Source organism: Tinamus guttatus, unplaced genomic scaffold, assembly GCF_059628265.1.
Source record: "Tinamus guttatus ecotype Peru unplaced genomic scaffold, ASM5962826v1 Tinamus_guttatus_pri_ptg000394l, whole genome shotgun sequence".
NCBI lineage: Eukaryota > Metazoa > Chordata > Aves > Tinamiformes > Tinamidae > Tinamus > Tinamus guttatus.
In genome coordinates this window covers 1,565,898-1,580,362 of record NW_028288928.1, presented here as the reverse complement: position 1 = coordinate 1,580,362, position 14,465 = coordinate 1,565,898, and the positions used below count along the sequence as shown (strand labels likewise).

At 47.2% G+C, this 14,465-nt stretch overlaps 1 protein-coding gene across 1 annotated transcript; it reads left to right on the top strand.

Annotated features, from left to right (window-relative positions):
* Positions 1-549: 549 nt before the first annotated feature.
* On the top strand, positions 550-14,465 carry CNMD (chondromodulin). The gene is made up of 7 exons (XM_088530948.1): positions 550-621; positions 1,378-1,512; positions 4,125-4,265; positions 6,526-6,639; positions 9,977-10,130; positions 11,295-11,500; positions 14,216-14,465. Exons 1-7 carry the CDS (start codon positions 550-552, stop codon positions 14,429-14,431), a joined length of 1,038 nt encoding a protein of 345 aa, XP_088387074.1. The 3' UTR covers positions 14,432-14,465.

The window sequence follows — 14,465 nt, the reverse complement described above, 5'->3', positions numbered from 1 at the left end:
ATGTAAGAAATTCCAGGGATAGGGCCACTTCAGAGGTCCGATCTCAACTTTGTGGTGACCTCTCCAAAGGAAAGAGAGGAAATTGCAGCTGCGCTTTGCCCCTGCCGAGCCTGAAGCGGGCCTGGGCTCCGGGCTCCGTGTCCCGGTCTCTGTGTCCCGGGCTATGCGCATCGCTCGTAGGAAACTCAGCTGACTGGAAGGCAGCTCTGCTTGTGCCACTCAGAGAGGCATTTTACAAAGTCCTTGTGAGCTCCAGTGCCTCGGCCCACGTGTGCAGAGCGAATTCCCATGGCAAACACACGAAAGTTGTCATTTTCAAACATCCCTCGGCTTTAAAAGCTGCTCTTTACGGCCGCCCGTCCCACGGCGGGGGGACAGTGCAAGGGGCCAATTGTGCCGGGCCGGGGCGGTGCTGCCGGGGCCGGGCCGGGCCGGGCCAGGTCGGGGCGGTGCTGCCGGGGCCGGGCTGGGCCGGGCCGGGCCGGGGCGGTGCTGCCGGGGCCGGGCCGGGGGGCGCAGCCCGGGGCAGCTCTCCCTGCAGCCACAGCCATGGCCGAGGGCTCCGAGAAGGTGCCCATCGCCCGCGCCGGGCCCGACGACATGGAGCAGGGCCTGCCCCCCGTGAGTGCCGCCGGCCCGGACGGGACACGGGACACGGGACACGGGACACGGGCCGGGACGGAGGGGTCGGGCTGCGCTGGGCGCATCGGGACGGGACGAGTCGGGCCGGGATGATGCGGGACGGAGCGAGTCTGGCGGGGAGGGGTCGGGTCGGGTCGGGCGCTCGGGACTGGACGGGCCGGGTCGGGTCGGGTCGGGGCAGTAGCGACCGGACTGGGTCAGGATGGGACGGTCGGGCAGGACCAGACGGGGCTTGGGGGCTCGGGACTGGACGGGTCGGGTCGGGTCGGGCCGGGTCAGGATGGGATGGGATGTTCGGGTCGGAGCTGACAGATCGGCTCGGGAGCTCGAAGTGGCGACGCGGCGGTGTCACTGCTGGGACCGGGAGCGGGTCCGGCTGGGCAGAGCGGGTCCGGCTGGGCAGAGCGGGTCCGGTTGGGCAGAGCGGGTCCGGCTGGGCAGAGCGGGTCCCGTTGGGCAGAGCGGGTCCGGCTGGGCAGAGCGGGTCCAGTTGGGCAGAGCGGGTCCGGCTGGGCAGAGCGGGCCCGGTTGGGCAGAGCGGGTCCGGCTGGGCAGAGCGGGTCCAGTTGGGCAGAGCGGGTCCGCCTGGGCAGAGCGGGCCCGGTTGGGCAGAGCGGGTCCGGTTGCACAGAGCGGGTCCAGTTGGGCAGAGCGGGCCCGGTTGGGCAGAGCGGGCCCGGCTGGGCAGAGCGGTCCGGGGGCGGCTCCGGGCCGCTCGCAGCGCTGTCCCCGCAGGCCTACGCGGCCGCGGCGCCCCCCGGGCCGGGGCGGCTGCTGAAGGCCGGGGCGGCCGTGCTCATCGCCGGAGCCCTCCTGCTCCTGGCCGGGGCCATCGGCGCCTTCTACTTCTGGAAAGCGACGGAGCGGCAGGTGAGCGGCGCCGGCAGCGGGCACAGCGCAGCGCGGGGCACCTTGGTGCTCCCGCAGGGAAGAGTTTGGGGGCTGCTCGAGCATAAGCAGGCGCAGAGCCTCTTCCCCAGAAACTTTTCTTAGGGAGGACAATAAAGACTTCTTTAAAGGTTTTTTTTTCCATCTCTCCCATTAAAAAAAATGTATTTATCGTTGTTGGTCACTTAGAAGGTGCCTCCTGGAAGCACACGTGTTAGCACAAGAAAAACGTATCTCTGAGCGCGCAGACAGACGCTACATTGATTTTTGCTAACCAATTTGTAAAGAACTCAAAGCCCCAGTCACTCCCCAGGGATTCACATCCTGAGCAAACCGCAGCTGTCAGGACAGAAAAGCATTGAAATATATAAATTCCTTCTTCACATCATCTACATTCTTGGTCCACATCCTACTTGGACTCTCAAATATGTAATTCCATATTTAACCCATTAATAGTTATGATTATTTTACTCCTTAGTGGTTTCTAACACTGTGCCTACACAGTTATGGTTAACATCTGCAAAACACTGTTTAAAGTTGTGATAAGTTTCAATATTTACATTTCTGGGGTACATGAAAAATCTGGCATGTAAAGAACAAAACGAGAAGCTGCAGCTCATGAATCAAACTTTAGAGATATTGTAAGCATTAGGTTGTGCTTCTATCAACCTCTCTTTACACCTACGAAAGACTTTGCTCTTTAAAAAAGGTTGCGCACATTTGAATTTAACTAACTTGATCCTAAGTGGAATTAATATCACTCAATTTATCTTGGAACAAGCTGAACAAGCTCCATAGTGTCTCCAGCCACCCTCCAGTTAATATCAAGGAGAGCTTTGTGCAAATCACAGCAGGGGCTTCAACACGGAAAAAGGGAAAAAGAAAAAACTATTAAAAAAAAAAAACAGAAAGATCTCATGTGTATGTAGGAATAACTCAGGTAATCACAAGAAAGCATGAAATTTTACACCAAAAAGATGAGATAAGACATTGACTTCCAGGATGTGCCATGAGAGTCATGTGCATCTCTCGGCTTTTGGAAAGGGAGAGGGAGGTGACCTGGTGTCTGGGGCAGGGAGTGGGCTCAGCTCACCACAGACTCGTGGAGCTCAGGGCAAAGACCCCATTTGTTTGTTCCTCCAGTCATCAGCATTTTGTTCTGCAACATGAGTCATAGTCATTGCCCCACAAGCCTTTATAAAATTAGATGCATTTTCTACATCTTGCCAGGAGGTAAGTTGCTTTTTCCTGCACCGTTCGCTCTTCTCCCCTCTCAGAAATCTACTGATAAAGCTTTTACTCAAAATTCTCTCTCTTTTTTTTTAATAACATCTTTTTATGATGTCGATGTTGTAAGTTGTCATTAAGCTTCAAAGCTGATCTCCAGGTGAAGACCGGGGTAGAGCTCAGTTATTTTTCCAGGCTGCCTTCAGATTCAAGGAGCTATAATTGACTTGTGAATTATTAGGAAGGGATTTTCTGCAACCATGAGATATTTAGAGTCATTCTTTTTAAATAGCAGAACTTTAAATTCTCCTGTAACTGACCGAGCTAGCAAAGTCCTATCTCTAGTTCAGCCCCTAGCAGAGGAATGATAAAGCACCACATACCTTGGACTCATTTGATGTACCATATTCAGCAGGAGTCTTGGTGAAAAATACGGGACTGAATCAGTATAATTAAGGAACCATAATTCTTTAGCACATTAGACTTTCTTGAGCAAAGGTGAGAGAAGAAGAATTTATCTCTAGATGACACTGTAAGTTTTTTAAGACCACAAGTTAACTGCTTGTGTAGTACTTTTAGCAGAACTGCACTAGAAAATTGGAAAAAAAAACCCACAGATCATAGTCATCCAGCAGTTACAGACCATGCTGTACTTTCCTTACTGAAAATAGAGTAAGAGCAAATACTCCAACAAAAAGGACACAAGAAGTCTATATCCAGTTTAAACAAAGCTCACCTTCATCACGAGCTGGGAAGCATGTCAGCATTCAAGAAGGACACGTTTTTCAGCACCTCACCAGAACATACTAATAGATAAACAGGGGTTGACCTCCTTCAGAGAGGGGTGTTCGCTCCCACCGTGCTTTGGGAATGGTGCCTGTGTAAGCAGTCATTCCCAAAGCACAACTTGAGGGTTCTTGTGTCTGAGGTATTTTGTATATAGAAGCACCCCACATTACTTTTGTGGAAGTAACACTAAAGAAAATAATAACTGTGTGCAGCCCATGAGATCAGAGGATAGATCAGGTTGGGAGGGACCTCAGGAGGTTTCTAGTCCAGCCTTCTGCTCAATGCAAGGTCAGAGCAGGTTATTCAGGACTTTACCCAACCAGAATGGTGTTTCATCCTCCGAGGGTGGTGACTGCAGAGCTTCTCTGGGCTACCTGTTCCACTGCTAGGCTGTCCCAATGGAGAGGTTTGTTGTATTAGTGTGGTCTTGATTAAAGGAGGCTTATGAAGAACCTACAGAAATACAAATAAAAGTTAGGAGCTGAATAGGGATATCACAGTGACATTGCCATATTGCCTACTCTAGGAGGGATGCAATACACTGCTAAAACGTGCTGCTGATCTTTTACTGATTCCAGGTTTACAATGTTCACTATACTATGAGTATCAATGGAAAAGTACAAGATGGATCGATGGAAATAGATGCTGGAAACAACTTAGAGACATTCAAAACAGGACGTGGGAGTGAAGAGGCCATTGAAGTCCATGATTTCCAGATCGTAAGTACAGCCACCCCGGTCTTTCATACAACACGGCCAGTGCTGGACTCCACAGACATGCTGCACTGCCTCTCGACTTATCTCCCCAGCTCACACCTGGGTTCCAGTCCCACAGCTATCCACACAGGCATCCATGTACTCCTAGCTTTCTTTCACAGTGAGCCAAACACCTTCCTCCAAAACGACATCTAAGCGCCTTTTGAGGATAGTTCATCCCAGGGACCACTCCAGAAAAGTGTATGGATTAGATCGCGTGAGCTTTGGTTCTGCATAGCACTTTGCACTTCTAGACCATCAAACAGAGCTGCAACATTTACCCTTGAGATCCCTCTAGAAAAACATACTGGCAGTCTGTGATGTAGCCCTTTACACTATTTCATACGATTTGAACTGAAAAAAAAAAAAAGATAAAAAACCCTCCTTTTCCCAAAATTTTGCCATTCTAGGAGCATAGGGCCAACATGTTAAGCCAAGCAGAGATGAAGAACAAACTGCTGTACAGCACGAGTATGTCCTTGGTCTCTGCCAGACAAATTAGCACAGAGCAGCTCATGTCCTGGATCTCAAGGCAGAGTCCAAGGACCCAGATCTGCAATTACTGCTCTTGGGTACATAGTGCTCGACTTAGAGGATTTAAGAGAAAACCTTCTACAAGTCAAAGCAGTACCTAAAATAAAGGGCACCATTGGCTATCGGGAAGCCTTGCCTTCTGGGGGAGCCACTCTGCCCTTGCTGAACCTGTAGAGGAGAGGAAATTCCGCTCCTGGGCTTCTCCGCAAGGACAAGCAAATCCGTGCCTGGAGCGCCGGGACCCCAAACTGCCTGGCAGCGGCTCAAGCCATCCCGAAATTCCCGCTCCCATCGCCATAGCAACGTTATTAGGGGCTAATAACTGCACCGGCAACGAGCCCTCGTCGCCTGCCTTCCCCGCGCCGCACCTGCACAGAGGCAGCGGCTCCCCGGAGAGCTGCTCCTGCCTCCTCCCGCCTCCGTGCGTCCTGCTGCGCTGGGAGCAACCCGGCGCGCGGCCCCAGGCCTCCCCGAGCCGCTGCCTGCTGGTAGCTGCACAGGGCTGGGATCGGGCTAAGAGAGAGCAAAGCGATGCTGCCAGCCTGATTCTGAGCCAAGAATGAACATAAACGAGAAAAAAAAAAAAAAAAAAAAGATGCATTTTCAAAGGCCAAGTCTTTAGAGCAGCAGCTTGGGATGAGCTGGCGTGCACGATTGCATGGTCAGTACAGACTTGGCTTTGGCAACACGCGGTGGCTGCCAGCACTCCCAGTGGGCTATGAAGGCCCTGCATCCGCCTCCCTCGAGCACCCATCCCTGCACAGGGCCCACTTCTCTTGCTGGCTCAGAGATACAGCTGCTTCATTTTGGCAGAGGTCTGTGACCAACCGTACCAGAGCTACACGAGGACGAGCAGTTGCCTCAGTCCTGTGCATGCCAAACCTCACTGGATGCTGAATGTACCCGTGAGGTCTGCACAAGGCAGGTGATGGTGCAGGATTTCAGGAGGCACATGCCCCTCTGGCATGGCAGAAGACTCTAACACATCTAACACAACACTAGATACTCTAATTTAGGTGGCTGAATGAAGCCCTATGAAAGACACACAGGCTTTGCTGTCTACAGTCAGCTCTCTAAATCCATACTGTAAAAAGAGCGCACTCAGCACAAGATGGGCAGATGTGACACAGGACGTGCAGGTTGCCTAAAAGTAAACTACATTTAGGCAGCTGCTTCTCACCCTCATAGGCCAGATGAAGAAAGTTTCAATATACATATAGATTCACATGCCGAAGTCCCAGTCTTGAGTTTCCCCTGGCAGTCACAGGGATTTAAGTGTATAAATTGGACCAAGTTGCCCACATGCTTCTGAAAATCTGTGTAAAAGTGCCAAGGGTACAACACAGCCAGCTAGCACAATTTTAAGGCTGCCTATATTCACTGGTAAGCTACAGTTCAAATCATGTTAACTAATTCCTTAGCAGAGCTGCTCCGGGTAGCCTCAAGCTGGCATGGAGACACATATAAAACCTATCTCATTTTGCATAAATAAATGAAAATGTCTAAGCCCATTTGTCCAAAATTATAAAGCTAAAATTATGTTAGAAATATGCGTGATTGCATCTGTTTGTTTATAAGATACAACCTTCAATCTAAAAATTCAGTGGCAAGCAACACAGCTTGAGTGCTGTATTTGAAGCAATTGGGAGATAGAGGGCTGCACGTAACCAGAGGCTTTCTATTTTTGCAGGGCATAACTGGAATCCGTTTTGCTGAAGGAGAAAAGTGTTACATCAAAGCTCAAGCAAAAGCTCACGTCCCTGAAGTTGATGCTATGACTAAAGAGAGCCTCACTTTTGATCTGGTAAGGGGCATTCTTTTTTTTGAACAAAAACAAAGCTCTGCAGAAACAGTGATTTTAAAGGTTATTTAAATACAAATAAAAATGACTGATGAAAAACACTGAACAAATCAGCTGCAGATGGTTGAGGGTTCATGGAGGAATTCTAAGGGGTTCCCAAAAGGTAGGGAAAGCAAGACTGGTGCCGGTAGGTGTATGTTAATACACCGTGTCCCAAGGCAGAGCAGAAATCTGCAGATGAGGGACTGGGGGAAGCTGCAGATCACATTCTCATTGATCATTAGGAGCTCTGGGGATAAGAGCACCCAGCTGAGATGGGGCTGGGCAACAAGCTGTAAAGGGAGAGCACGGAGGGAACGGCTGCTTCAGTCTGTCCGCTCCAAAGAGTGCAGTGATGTGGCTGCAATACAACTTGTATCAAAGCTCTCGAGCAGGAGCAAGGACTTCGCCCATCCCCTGTGTCCTCTGATATATTAAGTAAAGGGGAGGCATGGAAAGCGTTGGAAAGTTCCATCTAACTCAGAAGAAATAACATTAAAAAAAAAAAGCCTCAGTGTTCACCTTCTTGCATCAGGCTTCATTCTAGGCCATCATGTTAACTCAAAATTTCATGAAAGCCGCATCATGAACCTGTGCCCTGCAGCAGTAATTCTCAGCCAGACCTCGCCAAAAACTCTCCGTATCTCACATTTGCAGAAAGCCTGTCATTTTAGGTGTGCAGAGCCCGAGCTTCCCACAGGTCAGACCCCCTAAGCCCATCATCCTTCATCCAGGAGCAGCGCCAGGGGCTTCAGTGCAGCCCAACACGTTGCAGTGCAGATGCTGGCACAGGGCTCCAGCCACCAAAGGGGAACACCGGGGACAGATTTACAGCCCCTTTCTCTGCCTTTGCTTCAGAATAAAAGCCAGAAAACATTTAGCTGGGAGAGAGGCATGGTTAAGGCAAAAGTGTGCAAGGGAGGGCCAGGGCCACGCGCTGCTCGTTGGGTCTGAGCACTGCAAGCGCTGCTAACTCCAGAGCCAGGGATGCTCCCCATGCGCCACCTCTGCCCTTGGGCATTTCTAACACACGTGGTGGTGGCTGGGGACCTGCTGCTGCCCCAGCTCTGCGCCTGGCAGCGACGTGACTTGGGTACAAGCGCGTGGCTCGTGGCTGACACCGATCCCGACGCAGCGGCCTTGCCCGATGAGAGCAGCACAAGCTGCTATTTTAAAATAAAAAGTGCAGTTAGCAACAGTGCTCTGCAGCAGGCTTTGCTACAGCAGCAATTTTAATATAGATTGATAAATCCTCTGACTTCGCAACAGTGACAGAAAAGTTAAAATATCCTGTACAAATGGATATCCAGATGTACAAATTCCTCGAGGTTTGCGCTGAAGGCAGTCCCAGTTAATCCAGCTTTAAAGAGTATTTGGGTCCTTTGAGTCAAATGCGATAGCAGCCACATCACGTCTGGTGGCACGTGCCACCCTGGTGCAACCTGGGCTTAGCAAGCCTGGGGGCTCTTTGTACTCTGCTGCAGCTCCCTGCAATGTATATTTTAATTGCTAAACATCTATTAAAAGAAAACAAAAGCATAAAAACAAAATCTTTAAGCCCCAGAAAAGCAGCAGGAGTCCACTGCAAAGACTGCTGAAGTTGGTGGCATTTTCTTTATGACAGCAATGGGTTCTTGCCCAAATTCCAGGCAGAGACTAGATCTCTTCTACATTACCTCATTTTTTGAGGACATGTGGACATCTTGACTTAATTAGCAGTATTGCCTAGGCTTGGTGTTTTTTTTTTCTTTTTTAATCTTTTAATAAGAATTTTAGTTTTATTTCAGTGATTTCAGTGAGGATTTTAGTTGCAATCCTGAACACGTTATCTTTAAAACAGTTGGAAGTTTTGTCTATTCTTCTACCTGGCTACAGTAAACATATTTCCTCTCTTGTTTTCTGTATGTTTTCACTTAAGATGCATTACGTATAAGTGCTACAGTAAATTGTACGCGTCAAAGACAAAGCAGGCAGCACAATTTAATGCTGCCATTGGAACATTAACCTCTCTGTTGCTTGATTTTTCTGATTAAATTACATCTGGCAAAGTAGTCTTTATTTTTCTAGTTACAGAAAGTTCTCTGATACATGTATTTATGAAAAAGTATGTGTATGCTATTCTCTTCCAATACATATTTAATCATGACCAACACTGCCTATAAAATGGTTGATTAAAATAAAAGTCTGTAGATAGCCAGAGGTCTGTCTGCTCAGGAGTTAGGATGATTGCACATCAGAACAAAAGGATATTTATTTTTGAAAACTAGTTTCAATTACTTCTGATGCTGATAAAGGCTTAAGTGGAAGAACATATATAAACTGCAGTTCTCACTAGACAGATTGGATAGTGAACTTAAATGACTGAAGGCTCTCAAAAAATAATCAATAAACGCATTAAAGGAACAACAACCTGACAGAATAAATTGATCTAGTCAGTTATTAGCAAATCTTGATGACTTTTGTGGAAGCAGTTTAGAATTTAACTTTGAAATAATACTGGTTTTCATGATTTGCCAGTTGGAGTTTTTCGAGTATTTCACTGTTGCTAAAGAATAGTTACACGTTTTATGTAAAATAATACTTTGAACTAACAACTTTAAAGAATCAATCACTGGCATTTTCCCACATTACTTTGAAGAGATGAACCAAAAACCTGCAGGGTACACTTCAAAAACGAAGGCTCCTTTAACTTGCACTTCAAGCTTTTGGTCAATTGAAATGCTTTTATTGAACAAGACCTCTAATCAGATCAGTCAGGTTGACTTAAAACTGGAAGCTATAGTTCTCAAACTATAACCTTCTCAAAAACCCGTGAACAAGATATAATATGTTCACAATAGAAAAATATCCTAGGAGTACATGAAATGGGAGCAGAACATGAGAAAAGGTTCAAGTCTTGTTTTTTAGCTGGCGTTTTGCACTGCATTTTTCTAAAGACAGTGAATCATCCTGGTTTCTGCCAGCGGAGATTCTGGTGCCCTGGGCTGGATGAGCTCTGCCCCCTCGTGCGGTCCCTGCAACCACAGGCAATAGCGGCCTGTTAAATCAGGCAAAAGCTTTCCGAAAGAAACACTGGTGAAATCTCAGCCCCCAAAAAGCTGATGGTATTTTTGCCATTCATTTCAGAGGTGGGAGCAGTCATCCAAAACTTGGCTCACCGCAGCAGTTCACATATGAGAAATAAAACATTTGTTATTTTTTGCAGCTGATGATTACACAGTTTGCTGCTCAATAACTAAGCGCAAGCAGGCACATGACTGTTCACTGAACTAGCAAAGGATTTGTGCTCTTCTATTTGCAGGAAGATGAAATCATGCCTGTTAAATTTGATGAAAACTCCCTTATCTGGGTGGCTGCAGACAAGCCGATCAAGGATAACAGTTTCCTAAGCGCCAAAATTTTAGAGCTTTGTGGAGATCTTCCGATTTTCTGGCTTCGCCCAACGTATCCCAAAGGTAAGACACCCCATATTTGAGAAGCATATTATCGCTCCCTTCACCTAACTACTATCCTCAAACACGATCCATCCCCGAGATCTGCACATCTTGGAAAGCAGTATTCCTTGTCACAGCTCTCGTGGGTTGGTGTCACCACGGCAGGCTGGAACTCAGCTCACATGTGTCTAGGCATTTGTTCTTCCATACCTGCATTCCCTGATACAATGTGTACCACCCACCTGGGTGAGTTCCCATGGGATGAATCACTTCTGAAGGTCAACAGGGACAAGACAACAGTTTAAACTAATTCCCTAAAATTTTTAGACAGCTGATATCAGCTAGAAGCAATTCCACAGCTGGCCAAAAGCTGAGGAACTGCAAGCTCCAGACAGGGACCACAGACATCCTGCTTCTCACCCAGCTCCTCCAGAGGGTTTCATTAAGTGGGAGGATGAGATGCCTTAGCTATAGGCAACCAGCAGATTAAGTTTATGAGATCCTTGGGGCTAGCCCAGGCTGCCATTCAGAGTCAAGCTCATGATGGTATTTATTAGAGTTACCATAAAGATGGCAACTTATCCAGGTGAATTCCAGGCCTGGAAGGAGAGGAAAGGGCTTGAAGAGACTTACTGCTTCTTCGTCCAGTTAGTATTAAAACAGTCAAGAAAATATTTTTTTTAAAAGGCATCATTAGAGCACCTGGGGAAGCAAACTGCCAATTTTTATTTTTTTTTCCCCACGATCTTGTGCATCCCTTTGGGCAAAAGAGCCCTTTAAAGCAGTGCAGAAGCTGTTTCCACAAGGTTTCCCAGCTGCCTGCTTGGGAGCAGGGCACTCAGCGTGTCACAGCTGCTCTTTAAAACATGAGATGCATAGGACTGCTCTTGCTAGCGCTGGCAACGGCTGCTGTGTTAACATCATTGACCATGTGGTGAGTCAAGAAGCGCCTCCTCACCACACTTGCCTTCTTGGTCTGTTCTGCTTCAAGGGGAGAAGGAGGAAACAAGGCGACCTCACATTTCTACAGAATGATAGCGGGCTATGTATAAAATGCAGAAAGGCAAGCAGCTCCCACTGGGATGCCTGTCAAATTTTCCACTAGGCCTTTTTTAAATAAAATGTTAGACAATCTTTGAGGGATGTGTTACAACTGTGGTGATCTACCAGTGATTATTTCTTCAGATAACCAAAGGGAAAGGAGAGAAGTAAAGAGGAAAACACGCCAAACAGAAACAAACATTGATGGGGAGGAACTGGAAGCTGCTACTGAAGCAAGTACGAAGCCTTCCACCACGCAACTGAGGCAGGAGCTTGATCACCAGTCTAATGAAACCAGGCCAATGGGACAAGAAAACGATCAGCCGCTTAATCCAGACAATCCATACAATGTAAGTATTTGTACTGTAACTCTTAGAACTGATGTGTTTTTTTATTGTTATTATTTTAAATTTGAATATTTTTGCTCTTTTAGTTTTTCCCCCTGAAAATATAGGTTTGTAAAGCACCTCTGCTTCTAAAACATTCAAATACAAGTTTATCCCCAATCCTCCTGTCTGTCCCTCACCTCTAGTTTTTATTAGGCTTCAATCTGAAACCAGAATACACCCTGGAGGGGGCAAGTATAGGACAATTTGATGAAAAGTTGCTTTAAGGGTTCCAAACAAAAGTATAAGAGACATTTTAGACATTTTAGAAATACTGTCAGAAAATAAACAAAAGTTTGTCCTGATCAGACAGCTGAACCTGATCTTTTATTGACAAGACAAGCCTAGTAGTTAGAAGAAACATATTATACACTCAAATATAAATTACTATTAGGAGCGACAGAGAAAAAGTGGTGGTTAGTGTCTGGTTTCAGAGATGAGGATAAGGCCAAATAAATCTCTTCTCCGAGTCATAGCTATCAGGGTAAAAGACCGTCTGACAATCAATTCACAGAGCAGAAGTTGTCCAGAAACCAATTGTGGGTGCAGGGGCGACTATTACAAAATTTGTCCTTGCTCTGACATGAAGCAGTCTTCAGAATCACAGGATGGTTGAGGTGGGAAGGGACCTCTAGAGATCATCCAGTCCAACCCCCCTACTCCAGCAGGGACACCTAGAGCACGTGGCACAGGGTGGCATCCAAGTGGGTTTGAAGATCTCCAGAGAAGGAGACTCCACAACCTCTCTGGGCAGCCTGTTCCAGGACTCTGTCACCCCCACAGGATGTTACTCCCTCTTCCTCACATGGAGGTGGAACTTCTGTGTTTCAATCTGTACCCATTACCGCTTGTTCTGTCACTGGCCACCACCAAGAAGCATTTGGCCCCATCCTCTTTACATCCTCCCCTCAGGTATTTGTACATATTGATCAGATGCCCTCTCAGTCTGCTCTTCTCCAGGCTAAACAGGCCCAGCTCGCCTAGCCTTTCCTCATAAGGTGGAGATTTGAGTCCCTTAATCACCTGTGTCACTCAAAAAAGTGAAAACAGAAAAGCAGTCTCCCCTGCGATTCAACACCTTTGCAGGGCTGCAGAAAACTAACTGTACCATAAGCAACTTCCAGTCTACTGCACCATCACCAGAAGTTTTATATCCACTACTCGGTATTTTAATAGAACATTTTCACAAGATAAATGGCTCCTGCTTTGGAAATAAGTCCCAGCTTTGACTTGACATTTATGCAACAGCAGGAGATCATTATCTGGTGACAGCATTTTACCGAGTTGACATCCCTTAATTAAACTTAAATTAAGCACTCCAAATAAAGTGGATCTAAATTGACTTTCTCATGAACTCAGTAAAATAGCAGCAGCACTGGGACTGAATGTCTATTCACATCTATTACCTTTAAGCCCATGGGGTCCAAGTCACCTTTTTCCTCTGGAGAGCAACGGGGGCTGCTGGTCTGTTTGTCCAGCCAGGAGGCTCCTGTGGCAAGTCAGGAAGTTTGAGTTGGATGCGCTCCCTACACTTCCCTTAGGCTGCAATCTTAGTGTAAGATTCACTTCCATTAACCTCCGTTATTGCATAGATGTCCATATCTAAGCTTTCTTAGAGGCTGATTCATCCAATTTAAAAGCACATTAAATTACATCGCAGGCCTTTCCTTCAGGATGAAAGCAATCATCCCTAGAACTGCTTGTTTCTCTTCACCCACTCTAAAGGGAGTTCAGACAATGTTCACACGGACAGTACCCAAGTTCAAGGAACACAAATCCCACCCCAAGAGAAGCGATGCCCTCCCCGTTATCAGCGCTGGCAGCGGGTTGCTAAAGGCCTGAACTAAGCAGCCAGCACTAGCATCTGCCACAAGCGGAAAATAAACGGCACCCCCTGCACCTCACATTTTCAATGTGCTGTAATTTTGAATTAAAAGCACCCAGGAAAGAGCTAAATAGTACTCTGACATTTGCTCTTTGCTGCTACTCTCGAAATAGCACCAATAGAAAAAGAACAAATTGGTTTCAAGAAGCAGAATATTCATTTTGTACCCAGAAAGTAGTAAAAGAATTCTGAAGTAATAAGACAGTAGCAGGAGCCTGGCTTTACATATTCTATGTATGCCCTGCTCTATATGCAACTCCTTACTGTCTAATGCTGCAAAGCCAGAAATATCCCTGCACGCAAGGCAGCTAAGTGGAGGAGAGGCAGGAGGAAAGATAAATGAAGGACAAAGGAAAAGATATTCTCAGTATTTTGAATTTGAATGAAGAAGAATACAGAATAGCAGCTTATAGAATAGGTAGCTGGAAACATATTAAAAGCTTTAAAAATATTAAAAACTAAGATTAAAAATACTGTGTAAGCTCCAAAAACAGCAATCTGTATAAACACTCCAGATAACTGTATTTTTTTCCTCTCACTAATATCTGCACCTTGGAGTTTACTGCTGCTGGATCTCTTGCGAGGACCGTAGAAAAGAAGAATCAAGTTAGAGCTCCCTGATGTTTCTTTCTGTTGTACATGGGTGACTCCAGCAATTCCACACGTCTGCCAAACACAGCAAGTTGGACAGGACCAGAATTTCACATTTTACCTTTTGCAGCATTATCAGGAGCACGGGTATAGCCTATGGGCTCAGAGAACACAGGGATAACAGTTGATATTTTGCATTTCAGCAGCTGGAAGGGGAAGGGACGGCTTTTGACCCCATGCTGGACCACCTGGGCGTGTGCTGCATCGAGTGCCGGCGAAGCTACACGCAGTGCCAGAGGATCTGCGAGCCTCTCATGGGCTACGAGCCCTGGCCCTACAACTACCAGGGCTGCCGCACCGCCTGCCGCATCATCATGCCCTGCAGCTGGTGGGTCGCTCGTATCATGGGCGTCGTGTGAGAAGCAGCACGCAGAGCCGTGACGACTCGAGCAG